Source organism: Eubalaena glacialis, chromosome 11 (assembly GCF_028564815.1).
Source record: "Eubalaena glacialis isolate mEubGla1 chromosome 11, mEubGla1.1.hap2.+ XY, whole genome shotgun sequence".
Classification (NCBI taxonomy): Eukaryota; Metazoa; Chordata; class Mammalia; order Artiodactyla; family Balaenidae; genus Eubalaena; species Eubalaena glacialis.
This window is the reverse complement of record NC_083726.1, coordinates 75035921-75052893: the sequence shown is the minus strand read 5'-3', so window position 1 is coordinate 75052893 and position 16973 is coordinate 75035921. Positions and strand designations below refer to the sequence as shown.

General features: G+C 32.5%; 1 protein-coding gene across 4 annotated transcripts in view; it reads right to left on the bottom strand.

The window, feature by feature from the left end:
• ABCD2 (ATP binding cassette subfamily D member 2) overlaps positions 1-16973 on the bottom strand; it is an 80866-nt gene that overhangs the window by 52187 nt on the left and 11706 nt on the right. For 2 of the 4 annotated variants that reach the window (XM_061205399.1, XM_061205400.1), the window contains exons 3-6: positions 12863-12978; positions 9872-10040; positions 9045-9139; positions 5418-5563 (exon numbers count right to left, since the gene is read on the bottom strand). In XM_061205399.1, the coding sequence (XP_061061382.1) occupies positions 5418-5563; positions 9045-9139; positions 9872-10040; positions 12863-12978 (526 nt within the window). Of the gene's footprint in view, positions 1-5417; positions 5564-9044; positions 9140-9871; positions 10041-12862; positions 12985-16973 lie in introns of all 4 variants that reach the window. The other 2 variants (XM_061205398.1, XM_061205401.1) reach the window with 2 other exon arrangements.

The following is a 16973-nucleotide window of genomic DNA, read 5'->3' as shown; positions in this document are numbered from 1 at the left end:
ACTCTACTCTGTTTCTACAAGTTCAGCTTTTTTAGATTCCACATATAGGTGATATCAATACAGTATTTATCTTTCTCTGTCAGACTTATTTCACTTATGTTGTCACAAATGTCAGGATTTCCTTTTTCATGGCTTAAGAATATTCTATTGTGTATACATACATACCACATCTCTTTCTATTCATCTGTTGACAGACATTTAGGTTGTTTTCATATTTTGGCTATTGTGAATCATGCCTCAATGAACATGGGAGTTTAGATCATACAGTAGTTCTATTTTTAATTTTTTGAGGAAACTCCATACTGCTTTCCATAGTGGCTCCACCAACTTACATTCTCACCAGGAGTTCATAGGGGTTCCCTTTTCTCTACATCCTTGCCAACACCTGTTATTTCTTATCTTTTGAGATTAGCCACTCTGACAGGTGTGAGGTGATACCTCATTGTGGTTTTGACTTGCATTTCCCTGATGATTAGTGACGTTGAGCACCTCTTCATGTACCTGTTGGACAATCTGTATATCTTCTTTGGAAAAATGTCTATTAAGATCCTCTGCCCATTTTTAAACTGTACTGTTTGTTTGTTTTCCTATTGAGTTGTATGAGCTCCTTATATATTGTGAATATTGACCTCTTATCAGATATAAGACTTGCAAATATTTCCTCCCATTCCATTGGTTGGCTTTTCATTTTGTTGATGGTTTCCTTCACTGTGTAGAAGATTTTTAGTTTGATGTAGTTCCACCTGCTGATTTTTGCTTTTATTGTTTGTGCTTTTGGTGTCATATCCAAAAAATCATTGCCCAGACCAATGTCAAGGAGTTTTTCCTATGCCTTAAGAGTTTTATGGTTTCTGGTCTTACATTTAAGTCTTTAATCCATTTCAAGTTCAGTTTTGTGAGTGGTGTAAGACAGAAGAAGTCTAATTTCATTTTTCTGCATGTGGTTATCCAATTTTGCCAATACCATTTATTGAAGAGATTATCCTTGAGTAGTCTTGACTCTCTTGGCAAATATTAATTGACCATATGCAGGCATTTATTTCTGGGCCCTCTATTCTCTTCCATTGGTTTATGTCTATTTTTATACTAGTACCATACTGTTTTGATGACTATAGCTTTGTAACAGAGTTTGAAAACAGGAAGTGTGATGCCTCCAACCATGTTCTTCTTTCCATGATTGCTTTGACTATTCAGGGTCTTTTGTACTTCCACAAAAATTTTAGGATTGTTTTTTCTATTTCTGTGGAAAATGCCATTGGAATTTTGATAGGACTTGCATTGAATCTATAGATGGATTAGTGCAGTATGGACATTTTAATAATATTAATTATTTCAATCCATGAGTATGGGATATCCTTCCAATTGTTTCTGTCTTCTTTAGTTTCTTTCCTCAAAGTCTTATAGTTTTCAGTGTATAGATCTTTCACTTCCTTGGTTAAATTTATTCCTAAGTACTTTATTATTTTTGATGCTATTGTAAATGGAATAGTTTTTCTTTATTTCTTTTCAGATAGTTTGTTGTTAGTGTATAGAAACACAATTGATTTCTGTATGTTGATTTTGTATCCTTCAACTTTACTGAATTCATTGATTTGTTCTAAATGTTTTTGGTGAAGTCTTTAGGATTTTCTACATGAAAGATCATATTGTCTGCAAAGACAATTTTACTTCTTCCCTTCTGGTTTGAATGCATTTATTTCTTTGTCTTGCCTGATTGCTCTATCTAAGATTTCCAGTACTTTGTTGAATGAGAATGGTCAGATGGGCACCCTTGTCTTGTTCCTGATCTTAGAGGGAAAGCTTTCATTCTTTCACCATTGAATGTGATATTAACTCTGAGTTTGTCAAATGTGGCCATTATTATGTTGAAGTATGTTCCTTCTAGATCCAGTTTGTTGACAGTTAATATTATGAAAGGATATTGCATTTTGTCAATTCTTTTTCTGCATCTATTGAGATGATATGATAATTGTTTTTCATTCTATTAATGTGGTGTATCATATTTATTGATTTGCAATGTTCAACCATCTTTGCATCCCAGGGATAGGCTAAAGGCTCATCAATATTATCTTTACAAATAATCAGTTCTTAGTTTTATCGATCTTTTCTATTGGTTTTCTGGTTTCTATTTCATTTATTTCTGCTCTTCTCTTTATTATTTCCTTCCTTCTGCAAACTTTGGACTTTATTTGTTCTTCTTTTTCTAGTTCCTTTGAGATGTAAAGTTAGGTTTACTGGAGATCTCTTTTCTTCTTATTGCTATAAATATCCCTCTGAGAACTGCTGTTGCCACATCACATAGGTTTTCATATATTGTGTTTCCATTTTCATTTCTTTCAAGATATTTTAATTTCTTTTTTGATTTCTTCTTTGATCCACTGGTTGCTCAAGAGTGTGTTGTTTAATTTCCACCTATTCGTAAAATTTTCAGCTTTCCTCCTTTTATTGATTGCAAGTTTCATGTTGTTATAATGGGAAAAATACTTGGTATGATTTCAATCTTCTTAAATTTGCTAAGACTTATTTTGTGTCCTATCATATAATATTCCTAGAGAATGTTCCGTGCATGATTGAGAAGAAGTGTATTCTGCTGCCATTGGATGGAATGTCTGTATATGTCTACTAAGTCCATTTGGTCTAAATATTGGTTCAAGTCCAATATTTCCCTGTTGATTTTCTGTCTGGATGATCTACCCACTGTTGAAAGTGGGGTACTGAAGTCCCTAACTATTAATTTATTGCTGTCTGTCTCCCTTCAGATCTGTTAGTATTTGCTTAATATATTAAGATGCTCTGATGTTGAGTGTACATATATTACAACTGTTATATCTTCTTGATGAATTGACCCCATTTTCATTATATAATGACCTTCTTTGTCTCTTTTTAGCAATTTTGGCTTAAAATCTAATTTTTCTGATATAAGTATAGCTATCCCTGCTCTCTTTTGGTTTCCATTTAGATGGAATAACTTTTTCCATCCCTTCATTTTCAATCTATATGTGTCTTTAAAGCTGAAGTGAGTGTCTTCTTATAGCCAGCATATAGTTGGGTCTTGTTTTTTCATCCATCCAGCCATTCTATGTCTTTTGGTTGGAGAAGTCAATATATTTACATTTAGACTAGTTATTGACAGGTAAGGATTTACTAATGCCAACTTACTGATTTCTGTTGTTTTGTCTCTTGTTCCTTTCTTCCTCTCGTGTAGCCTTCCTTTGTGAATTGGTGATTTTCTGTAGTGGTATGCTCTGATTTCCTTCTCTTTATCTATTGTGAATCTACTGTAGGTTTTTGCTTTCTGGTTCCTATGAGGCATATATAAAACATCTTGCAAGTTTTACTCTCCCCCTTTTATGTTTTTAATGTCATAATTTTTATATTGTGTATTCATTAATAAATTGTACTAGTTATAGTTATTTTAATACTCTTGTCCTTTAACCTTTATACTAAGAGTTAGATGGTTAACACACCACCATAATACAGTATTAGAGTATTATGAATTTGACTATATATTTACATTTACCAGGGTTGTATATTTTCATATGTTTTCCTGTTACTAATTAGCAGCCTTTCATTTCAATTTGAAGAACTCCTTTCAGAATTTCTTGTAAGGCAGCTCTAATGAACATGAATTCCCTCAGCTTTTGTCTGGGAAAATATTTCTCTTTCATTTCTGAAGGATAACTTTGCTGATTATGCACTTTCTTATGTCTGAGAAATGTCTTTCATTGCTCAGTGTATAGCTATATTCAAGAAATGTATCTATATTATAAATGAAATCTAAAATAGCAAAAAATAAAAAATTTACATATATAATTTTATTTGCATTAAAAGAGTAGATTCTATGATGTAACAGAATATTTTCCTCATGATTTTATGCTTTAAAACCTAAATAAGAAATTAAAATTGGTCTACTTAATGCATTAATGTCTGAAACTTAAACTTTGGCAGTATTATTTAGTTTTCAGATCCAGAACATTTCCCAAAAGGATTCTAAAGCACAGACAGAAAGAGACAATGATTCTGCTGTCACAGATGTCATCTATTTTGTGTTAAATATAAGTATTCATAGCACTGCTCACATCCAATATTTTTTTACTGCCAATACAGTTCTTCATCCTTCTACACTTCAGATAGCTTCCTACTACTCTGATAGGTCTTACTTTAAAGAAAAAGCCACACAAAGCCTCATCTGCATAACTACAATATATGATCTAAAAATTAGTCCAGTGGGCAGGACTGTACAAACAATTTCTGACAAAGGAAAAAGAGGAAGAGAGATGTGATAGCATCATACTTGATGTAACTTTTTTTAAAAAAATTATTTATTTATTTATTTATGGCTGTGTTGGGTCTTCGTTTTCTGTATGAGGGCTTTCTCTAGTTGTGGCAAGTAGGGGCCACTCTTCATCGCGGTGCACGGGCCTCTCACTATCGCGGCCTCTCTTGTTGCGGAGCACAGGCTCCAGACGCGCAGGCTCAGTAGTTGTGGCTCACGGGCCCAGTTGCTCCGCGGCATGTGGGATCCTCCCAGACCAGGGCTCGAACCCGTGTCCCCTGCACTGGCAGGCAGAGTCTCAACCACTGCGCCACCAGGGAAGCCCTGATGTAACTTTTATATTTGCTCTTGTAATATAATTTCAGCATAGATGCTCTATTAGGTTCCACAGAATAGTCCTCTAACACAGTAGGAGTACTTTTGTGATGTCGACCTAACCCAGGGTGATGACAGATGGAAAAATTACTGGGTCAGATGAATTTAATTTTAATTTTCTTTAAATTTAATTTTCTGTCACCCACAATGAATATTCCAAATTTTCAAGTATAACTTTCTGTTTAGACATCTGTAAATTGTTATGAAGGAAGATAGTTAAAAACTTCAGAAGAAAAATGTTCCTTTTAAATATTTCTATGCTTACTTTTACACTCATTATTAGAGTAAAATATTTTTAATTAAGGTAGTTTCAAATCATTAATTAATTATATAACAGAATTGTGATAAAGATTATTTCACAGAGGCTCTTAAAATATAATTGAACAATTTTAGAACATATGAATGTATGCAGCTTGATGGAAAGACTAGTATACTATCCAAGAACTATTAATTTTTTTGTGAGAAGAGCTAATCTGACATCTAAGGCAATATAGTTACTCTTTGGACTAGCCTGTTACTCCTTGAGACTAACATCTATAGTCTTTGAGTGTTCATTACAATGATGTGAAAATGAAAAGAATTGTTATTATCCTGGAAACTATTATAATCAAAGCAGTAAGAAAACTTTTTAGGATAATTTTCATTTCCTTAATTGCATCTCTCAATAAAAACATGCTTAAAGATTACCTACAGAAGAGTTTAAGGAATCAACATAATTCAAAAGCAAAAGGAAATTGTTCATTGTGATATAAAAAACTTTACCTACCTTTGTGGAATATAGAACATATGTTGTGGAGGTGGTTTATATAGGATTCCTTCATACACAGGCCAGAGCCCACTTAAAATTCTGAAGAGAGAACTTTTCCCACAACCATTGGGACCAGTTATCAAAAGATGCATTCCTTCTTCTACCTAAGGTAAGAAATAAAATTAGAAATTACAATATGTAAAAATGGTTTCATTTGGCAGCATTTAAAAGGGATTTTTTAAAAAACTTTCAAACACATGATAACCTAGGATGGGCAAGGAATCAAAGAAAAATATATCGGGATTGAGACCATCAAATTTGGCTTTTGACTATGCTCTGACGCTAAAAGCATCATAAAATAATCCAATTCCAAAGAAATGGATCTTCTTCGAATGAGCACTGACTTCCCAAAATTTTCATTGAGGTCTTGCCATCACATACTACACAAATACGTAGGAACATAACCACGTGGAAATAAGAAATTGTAAAATTTTAATTTAAATTAAAATAGATTAAATTTATTTTATTTATATTAATATTTGATTAAATTTACTTCAATTAAGATACAACTTTGTTGTATTTGTAAGTTGGAGTTCTACGAGTCAGCTGGGTTGTTTAATTCAGTAGTCTGAAATGTTACAGAAATCACAAAAACCCATAATGAGACATAAAATGATTCTAATTTTGGTTTATTCACAGATGGAGAAAATACATTTATGAAATTAAGACAGAGACAAGCAAGAAGACTGTAATTTAGTCTTATGTCTAGGGATGAATTAAGTTATTTATCAATTGTTGATTGGATGATTCTCTTAGAATCTTTCAGCTTATTTATCATTTAAATTTAAACAGTTATATTTTATGACTTCTTATTCCACCTAATAGGATCAGGAAGTTGGCAATGTGCTATTTAAAAGGTATTGTAAGGGTCAAGAAAAAGGAACATTATTTAAAAATCTGATTTACTTCTAAGAACAAATGATATTTTATAATTAGTGACTAAAAAATGAATATAGTATGAAAGTACGAGAGGCAGAAATTTACAGTATGCCTGTATATGTAGCTTTGTGCAGTATAGATACAAATATCTAAGGTCCATGATGTAGAATACATTATGTTGAAAACTCAAAGGTGAAAGAGCATTACACTACTTGTATTATGTCACTATAAGGAACCATATCCATGTATATCCATTACTCATTTGCTGTGTATAACATAAGCTAAAATCTTTTTGCTGAAAGAAGGTGGTAGGGAGAGGAAGGGAGGAAGGGAAGGAAAAAAAGGTTGATATGAAGGTTAGATACAAGAACTAAGAATGTATGTAATAAATAAATGTAAAGCAAAAATGGTTCAGATTTATATTCTGAGTAATTAGTCATTTCCTCAGCAAACATTGATTGAATATCTAAATGTGCTTGACATTCTTCTAGGCACAGAAGATACAGTGCTGCTCAAGACAAAGTCCCTGTTCTTGTGGAGCTTACATTTCAATGGCAAAGATGGCAATAAACACATGAACAAAAAATTAACTAGTCATAAATGCTATTATGATAGCAAAAAAGGAAGATGTGTTAGGGAAAGATGGTGGCATTGTGAGGTTGGCAGGGGAAAGGGGCTTCTTTTGATTAGGTGGTTAGGAAAGTCCTCTTTGAGGAGATACCATTTTGGTTTAGCCTGGTGACAAGAAGCAACAAGTAAGATCTGGTGGAAGAGTATTCCAGGCAATAAAGATAACTACCACAAGGACATAAGACAGGAGCAAGCTTGAGTCTATAAAATCTGACCACAGATATTTTTTTCTCCCTAATTGTAGGCAAACTGAAATGCCATTTTGATAGAGTAAAATTTTTAAAAAATCCTGGGAAGAACCCAGAAAGGGTTTTGTGATTTGCTCTGCTCTTTCAGTAGAGAGAGGATTAAGAAAGTTTAATTCTGTAGAAGCATAAACACTTTTCAAATGATTTTTTAAAGGTATGTGCCATGGCAAAAGGTATATAAACAAAATATTTAATAGGGTCATTCTCTACCAGGAATTCTCAGAAATTTAACACATTTTGAGTCGTAATAGAAGACTTTTCTACATTCATATTATTTTTTAGCATAAGTTTTCTGATGTTTAGTAAACAGTGAGTGTGAGGCAAAAGAATTCCCACATTTACTGAAATTTTCTTCTCCAAATGGTTTTTTAATTCCAAAAGGCTAACATAAGAACAAGAATGTTTTCCTCTAGAAACCTGTTTATATATCAATCCATGCAGAGGAAACAAAATTTTCTATTATACTTTGGGGACCTGAGACTTTAAATAAAACTCCCTGTCTGACTCAGAAATAAATAATTATCATAAAAGTATACTATATTAACATATACCTTTGTAGAACCTCAAAATTTATGACACTTTCACTAGATTAAGTATTTTAAAATTCATTTTATATAAAAATATACTGAGCTCTGAGTTTTTTCACAGAAAGAGTGTTATGTGTCCACAATAATGTATTTAGTTAGTAGGTGGCAGAATTCAAGACTCTCCCTCTATTTAATAAATGGAGCAACAAGAATTGATATTATGAAACCTAACTTGATGAAAAACCTCTATACAAAGTCATACATTATAAATTGCTAAAGTATTAGCAAATAGTTAAATATCCCATGTAGGCCTCTTCAAAGGCTTTATTTTAAATCTACTTAAGATTATGATGCATCATTAGCACCTTATTGCTACTCTATAGGTCCATAAATGGAAAAATAGAGCCCAACCAAATTGTAGTTAAAACACAATTTCTCTTACGTTTATTAACACAGAATTTCTCCCTGTTCAGTACTTCTCATCCTCTTCCAGCAGGCTTATGCATTTTCAAATACATCGTTAATAATTAACTCTAGACTAAGGTCCATATTAAAATCATTAAATGTACATATACGGTCATGTTTCTAATTCTGTTATCAAGTACAATCATGTCATTGTTTGAACTAAGCACAGATAACTCCACTACACTTGTCAGCAAATTATTTTGTACTTGAATTCCAAAATGTGTGTTTGAATTTTACAATACTTTAAATCAGGGTCTCAGATTTATTAGCTATTTTTTTACCTTAGTTTTTGTAATCAAGACAGAGTATTAAATAACAAATAACTATTATTCTCAACAGAATTAAAAGCTAAATTCCAATTCATGAATCTTCTGATCATTTTTTCCTAATAGAAGATGTGATTATTGAAAATATAAATTAAATTTAGAGAATGTAAACTTGCTGATGACCTCTTCTCTCATATTTTAGTAAATATATAACAATATAGGCTTGTATTTTTTGAGTAACTCCTATAAGGAAAAAAAATAAAATGTATTTCCAGATATTAATTTCTGAAGAAATTTCCTATTGTTCCCAAAAGTTACTTTGTATAGGCTCTCAGTGTACTCTAATTTTGATTTTCAACCAGGCCATAAAGCAGTAGAAATCAAATTTTTCTTTCTCTCTGCTTTCTGAGGAAGTAACTGCATCTGTAATTGAGCCTCTATGCATACCTTTCTTGATTTCCCCTCCTTTCCATATGCTCCTCCAAGTATTTAATATAAGGTACATGAATTCTGAGTTGTTTTGTATTATTGTGTTGGCAACAATCAGAAGATTCTTGAATATCATCTTACTTTGAAGTTTAGCTTGGAAGCCACCACTTCTCCCGTTGGTGTAATTATGGGAACATTTTCACAAATAATTCCATAATCCACATCAATAACTTTTCCTATAAGTTAAGGAAGAGTTTAAGTTTCAAAAGCTATCATGTGTTATTGCTAATTAAATAACTTAAAGTATAATGTAGCATAACAGGTAAATTCACTATAAAGATAATTCACATTAATGAATCATAGAAATAAATGTAAATATAGATATCTATATCTAAAGCAAAGTCTAATGTAAATTTGCACATTTTGGCATATCTATTTGGAAAATCTTTCTCAGAAATATTATTTTACTATAATATGATGTTAATATCATAATGAGAGCAAAGCTAAACTCTATCTGGTATAACCCAGCCACACTGTTTATAACTACTTATTTCTCTAAATTAAACTTTCCTATATAAAAAAAAACACAGTTGCAAAAAGGAAATTAAGACATAGAACTATAATTTTTAAAACTATAATAACCAAACCAAATGATAGAATTATGGAGAACAATATGACATTAGCTCTAATTCTGTTATTTGAATTTTAAACGCAAACAATTCATTCTGCCATATGTGCAGTTTCTAAAAATAATTCTAGACATTTTGTCCTAAATAAAAGTAGCATAATATTTTTTATGGTAATATTAGTCACTACTCCTCAAAATGCAGCACTGACTTTAGGAATAACTGTTTAAACAACTAAATGTTGGTTCCTTACATCTGTTCAAAGCTATCTTCTAAAAAACTTTGGTTCTGTTGATAAACATTTAAATATAGAAAAAATATAAAAACATATGAGTTTAATACCTTCGATTTCCAGTGTCTCACTGAGGGGTAATTCTACGTTAGCTCCACTCTTGCTATGGTTTTCAGACTCTTGCAAGACAGCAGTTCTCTTATAAATGCCTCTTTTTACTTCATCAAAGACCCAAAACATGTTGTATACTCGAGCAGTATAGCCTGCTAATTCAGTTATCTAAAACCAACATAGGGAGAAAAAATAGTATACTCGAGACAGACTTTTAAACAAATATGCAATCATATAAGCTTCTTGATTTAATGTTAAAGATCCTATTTTATTATACCTGAAAAGTAGATAGTACATCTGATAACTAAAACCAGTAACACTAAAAAACTTACCAAGAAAGCAGCATAGCAAGTCGACAGCTTAAGTTTGATTGGAATTAAAAAAACACATAAAAATTATTCATTCAAGTCAGGGTTCAAAGTGAAATGTAAAGACTTCAGAATATTAGTGAGACTTAAAAATCTTTCAAACAATTTTCTGATTTGGCCCCTGTTTGCATGAAAATTTGATTTCCAGAAATTAGAAGTTTTGTGAAAAGCTTAAATCCATTCAGTGAAATAATGATTCTTTATTTTGATATCTTTTTTCAATTAAAAATAGAAGATTTTAAATAGAAGAAAAATGCATATTTTTCTTATTATGAAATGACATTTCTGAGTCAAACTGATTGTCACAATTCCTAAGTTTGGCCAGAGAAAATACCCCTGCTAGTGGATACCAATATTGGGCGTGAGCTCAGTGAAAAGCTTTAAATCCTTTTCAGTCCAAATCCCATAAAATTCAGTTTCTTTTCAAGCCAAACATGATTTATATGCCCAAAGAAAAATATTAAATGTGACTTTTTTTCTAGATGAGATTATAAGATGAGATAAATCTCTGCTTTAGTTCAAAAGGCTCAATAGAGTGGTATCTTGCTCCTATTCTGCCAGTTGTCCAATTTAGGTTGAATCTCTGCTGCTTTTCTATTAAAAGAACACCTTGTTATCAAGGTGACTCATCTGAAAGATGACTCATGTCCTGTCAAGACCATCTTTCTCAGTGAAAAGGAAGCAACAAAAACCATTCTCTTACAGAACTGTTTAGTAGGAAATTGGTATCAATAAGCAAGGCATGTCACTAATAAATGTCTCTTAAACAATAAACTATGGACTAATACATTACCAACATTGTGTAAGATTTTTGTGTGTGCAAAACTTAAACAGTGAATGAGCAGGTATTATTGTTAAAAGCCTTCTACCACATGTCTCTACTGTGTGAGAGGTCTATAATTAGATTAGTATTTCATTTCTATATATTAATGTTATAGCTATTATATAGGATAATTTCTAAAATGTTATCTAGAAGAATCTCTTGAGTTCCCAAGTAGAGGAAAACAGAACTAAGGATTAACAAAATATGGATCTAAAAGAAACGTAAGTAAATATAGTTGCATTAAAAAAATCTGAAACAAATGTGGAGGTCAATTAAAGAAAGGCAGGGGGCATTGAGTTAGTAGACCAGGATGCAGGGATGAATGGGCAAAGAGTGTCAAAAAAAAAAAAAAAAAGAGAATGTGACTGTGGACAAATTACTTTGGGATATAAGACAAGGGGGTTTGTCTAAAAAGAAACCTTGTTCCCTCTAGAGCTAGTGGAGAATCCATGATGCTTTCACGTGCTTTCACAGGAGTAATAAGATTCTTTAGAAGTGAAAGTTCTATGATTCAATGCACATACAGGCAAAATAAAACAAAATGCAATCATTTCTTGTGTTGGAGACAATCTAGAAAAAAGAACTGATATTCTCTCTGTGACTTAGATAGCAAAGTGTTTGAATGTGAGATATATAAAACTTTGATTTCTCATTTAATTTTAATAATAAGTAATTTATTAGCTGAAAAAGCTATCCCCAAAACTGTGTCTCCAGATTATCAAAATTAATATTTGAAAAAAAAGTTTTAATTGAGTTGTCTTGCTTTGTGGCCCTAAACAACTGGTTTTACCTTTTTAAAAAAAAACCAATTCAATAAATCAGTTGTTAAATGAGATTGAAAAGTTTTGTCAGCAAATCACAAACTTTGCAACTATTTAATATAATTTATTCAAGGATAATTTAATAGGTAGCTAAATTTATAATGATGCTCTGGCAATTTATATTGATGCAAAAGCCACGAGAGTAATTAATAGTGAGAATGACTGTCCATGGGAATATTATTTAATATCTGAATTGAATAAAGTGATTTTTAATATTAACCCTGTGCTATCTGTAGGTCTTATTACCATTCTCTCAGCAAATATTTACTGACCATATACAATATTCCAAGCATTAAAATAGATATTAGGAATGTAAAGATGAATAAGATAGTTCCTGCTTTCCACTCAGGGTCTTATGCAAAAGATAGACAATTATAATGTGGTAAAGCACCAGATGTACTATGAACACAGAGAAGGAAGACCCAGACTCTGCAGGGAAGTCAGAAAGAAAGTGGAATCACAAGATGGTTTTTTATACGTGGTTGGTAAGGCTTGACTTGTCCTGAAGTATAAGTAAAAGTTTGCAAGGTATATAAGTAATATTATTGGCTAACACTTATTAAAGTGCTTACTATCACAACAACTCAACAAAGTCATCACTCTCATTATCCTCATTTTACAGATCAAGAAACAGACACAAACAGGTCAAGTTCATATAATTTGTAAATACTGGAGCAAGAATTTAAATTTAGGCACTCTGGCTCCAAAATCCATACCAAAGGGCCTTTTAGTAAAATTTAAGAGCAAATATGTCATACTATAGACAGAAAAAGGAGTTGACAATTGAGAGTATAAAAATTGAAAGGTATTAGCAGCAATAGACTTGGGAGTTGTTGTCCTTTATCTTGATTATACTCTTAGCAATTTTTGGTAGAGAAAAGATGTTTCCAAAATAATAAACATATGTGGTAATTTACATTTTTGGGTGATTTTCATATATCTTATTTTAATCAAATTGATAACAAGAAATGCAAGTACCTCTTTGTATGAAGACATAATCCTTTCAATAGCATCAGCTCCAGAGGCCAATAAATTTCGAGCAGTGGTAAACGCTTCTGTCCGCTCACTAACCATAGCTTGCTTTCGATCATCCTCTAGATCTAAAAGCAAATTACAAAACTGTTGAATTTTTTAAGTAACTAAATGTTTTGTTTTGTACTATGAGGCTGTGACTAAAACAACCGTATGAAAACTTTTCATTAGTATCAGCAATTTCCTAGGAATTAATGAATTATTTAAAAAATAGTGTTTGTACCAGATTTTATTTAAATCTTCCTTTGTCTTATTATTTTTCTAGAAGGAGAGTTAGAAGAATTAAATCTATAGGAATTAAAGACTATTTTCATTTAGCATTCTTTCAACCCTTACCAAAGTCAACGTCCTGCCCTTATTAGAGCTAGGTAATAAAATACTACTGATTCAGTCAATAAAATACCATTAACTAGAATCTAAGCAAATATTTCTAGTGTGATTTCTTTAATAGAAATGCAAAGTAGCTGACCCTCATACTAGCTCTGTCTACCTGTTTCAACTTTCACCCTACAGTTTAGCAACACCCCAACCATGCAATATTCTGCTTATTCTCTGGTATTTGCATATATAATATTTTCTGACCTTAATATACTTTCTTTTTTGCCAAGCTCTTTCTTAAAGAGTTAGCTCTTTAGTATAGGTTTCCCTGGAAACCCTTGTCTGGCTTTTCCAGTGGACTATAAGTTCTTTAAGGGGCAAGACTGTATTTTATTCATTATTCCTAGTACTCACCAGAGTGTCTAGAACACAGTACTCCTTAATGTGTATTGAATGGATGGATGGATAGATAGATAAATATCCTAAATTATTGTCAATGCAGAATTATGGTTAAGAGCCAGAAGTCAGACTAGGTTAGAGTCCAGACTCTACCACTTATTGGCAAGTAGTAAGGTTAGTAGGGCAAGCCACTAATCTTCTCCAAGCTATTTTCTCATGTGTAAATGAGGGAAATAATAGTACTATCTCAAACAATTCTATCTCAGAGGGTTGTTGTGAGATTTAGTGGGGAAATACAAACAAAGTGTTAGCCTAATCCATGGTTTATAATAATTGCTCTTAAATGTTAGGTGTTATTATTTTCTCTAAGTGTTATTGTTATTATTGCATATCTACTCCATTTAGTATTATTCTTCAAAATTATTCTCTCCAGGTCATTACTTTAATCTTGGCATCAATTTGATTCTCTATCCGGTATTTCTATGGACTATCACCAAAATTCTAAATTGAAAGCTGCAAATTAATGAAGAAATTAGAATAATATAAATAGCCATAGGCCCACTTTGCTATTTATTTTGCTTGGATTTATCTCAGTGAAAAGGGTTTTTTTTTTCTCCATGACATGCAAATATTTAACATGTGCCCTGCTATAACTACCGGATACTTTCACCTTTACTTGCTCATAGACAGCTCAGCTGAGTTTGAAAGGGATCCATGCATAATATAAGGTAAAATTCACTCAGCAGATATTTACTGAACAGCAGGATTTACAAGAAATTAGGCAAGGTGTTACAGGATATGCAAGGATTAAATGTAATTTTCAGATTCTTTCTTTAGGAAGCTTACAGTTTGATAGGAGAAAGAAGACAAGTTCCAAAATAACAATGCAGGGCAGCCTATGAGGAGAGTTAATATGACACATTTGAAGGATGCAAAAATAATTTCTTGCTGCAAGAGACAAGAAATGCTTCATGGAGGAGTAGACTGAGAGTGAGGCCTTGAAGACTGCATACAGTTTTAAAAGATCACAAGTACAGCATAAGCAATGTCTCAAAGAAGGGAAATTTCAAGCAATGCCAATTGAATAATAACCTGGTCAAGTTACAGTATGGGTTGGTATTAAGCACTGATTTTACTCGAGTATCAGAAAAACCATGAGTTCATGGGGACCTCCTAGCTCGAGAGTTAAGTACTGCTCCAGAGAACTATCTTTAGTTCCCTTGAAGTTAGTCTGTTTCCTTGAAGAATGAAAAAAGAAAGGCTTTGAGTGTTAGTATAAGTGATGAGAGAAAGACCTGAATGGCTAAATAGGCTGGGAACAGAATGTAGATATTCTTAAACACATTTAAATGTGTGAAAAATTTAGATAGCCACAAAAAATTAACAAAGGATTCTCAGCAAGCTACCAAAATAGTGATTGCTGTATCAGTTAAAGTGCTAAGAATAGTTTTGGCTCAGAGAATCTGGCTGATGGTCTAAAATAATTATGGGATTTTATGAATTTGGGTTAAAAGGGGTTTGAATAATAGCTTTCACTGATAGCCTCTGTTAAGAAGAAATAACACTGATCAGAAGCAAGAAGAACTACAATACTGCAGCTTGTGAAACAAAAACCACATTCACAGAAAGACAAACAAAATGAAAAGGCAGAGGACTATGTACCAGATGAAGGAACAAGATAAAACCCCAGAAAAACAACTAAATGAAGTGGAGATAGGCAACCTACCAGAAAAAGAATTCAGAATAATGACAGTGAAGATGATCCAGGACCTCGGAAAAAGAATGGAGGCAAAGATCGAGAAGATACAAGAAATGTTTAACAAAGACCTACAAGAATTAAAGAACAAACACCTAGAAGAACTAAAGAACAAACAAACAGAGATGAATAGTACAATAACTGAAATGAAAAATACACTAGAAGGAATCAATAGCAGAATAACTGAGGCAGAAGAACGGATAAGTGACCTGGAAGACAGAATGCTGGAATTAACTGCCACGGAACAGAAAAAAGAAAAAAAGAACGAAAAGAAATGAAGACAACCTAAGAGACCTCTGGGACAACATTAAACGCAACAACAGTCGCATTATAGGGGTCCCAGAAGGAGAAGAGAGAGAGAAAGGACCTGAGAAAATATTTGAAGAGATTATAGTTGAAAACTTCCCTAACATGGGAAAGGAAATAGCCACCCGAGTCCAGGAAGCACAGACAGTCTCAGTCAGGAAAACCCCAAGGAGAAAAACGCTGAACACATAGTCACCAAATTGAAAAAAATTAAAGACAAAGAAAAATTATTAAAAGCTACAAGGGAAAAATGACAACTAACATACAAGGGAACTCCCATAAGGTTAACAGCTGATTTCTCAGCAGAAACTCTACAAACCAGAAGGGAGTAGCATGATGTATTTAAAGTAATGAAAGGGAAGCACCTACAACCAAGACTACTCTACCTGGCAAGGATCTCATTCAGATTTGACGGAGAAAGCAAAAGCTTTACAGACAAGCAAAAGCTAAGAGAATTCAGTACAACCAAACCAGCTCTACAACAAATGCTAAAGAAACTTCTCTAAGCAGAAAACACGAGAGAAGAAAAGGACCTACAAAAACACACCCAAAATAATTAAGAAAATGATAATAGGAACATACATATTGATAATTACCTTAAATGAGAATGGATTAAAGTTCCAACCAAAAGACACAGGCTCACTGAATGGATACAAAAACAAGACCCATATATATGCTGTCTACAAGAGACCGACTTCAGACCTAGGGATACATACAGATGGAAAGTGAGGGGATGGAAAAAGATATTCCATGCAAATAGTAATCAAAAGAAAGTTGGAGTACCTATGCTCATATCAGATAAAATAGACTTTAAAATAAAGAGTGTTACAAGAGACAAGGAAGGACACTACATAATGATCAAGGGATCAATCCAAGAAGAAGATAAAACAATTATAAATATATATGCACCCAAAACAGGAGCACTTCAATACATAAGGCAAATGCTAATGGCTATAACAGAGGAAATCAACAGTAACACAGTAATAGTGGGGGACTTTAACACCTTACTTACACCAAAGGACAGATCATCCAAAATGAAAATAAATAAGGAAACAGAAGCTTTAAATGACACAATAGACCAGATAGCTTTAATTGATATTTATAGGACATTCCATCCAAAAACAGCAGATTACACTTTCTTCTCAAGTGCAGACAGAACATTCTCAAGGATAGATCACACTTTGGGTCACAAATCAAGCCTTGGTAAATCTAAGAAATTTGAAATCATATCAAGCATCTTTTCTGACCACAATGCTATGAGATTAGAAATGAATTACA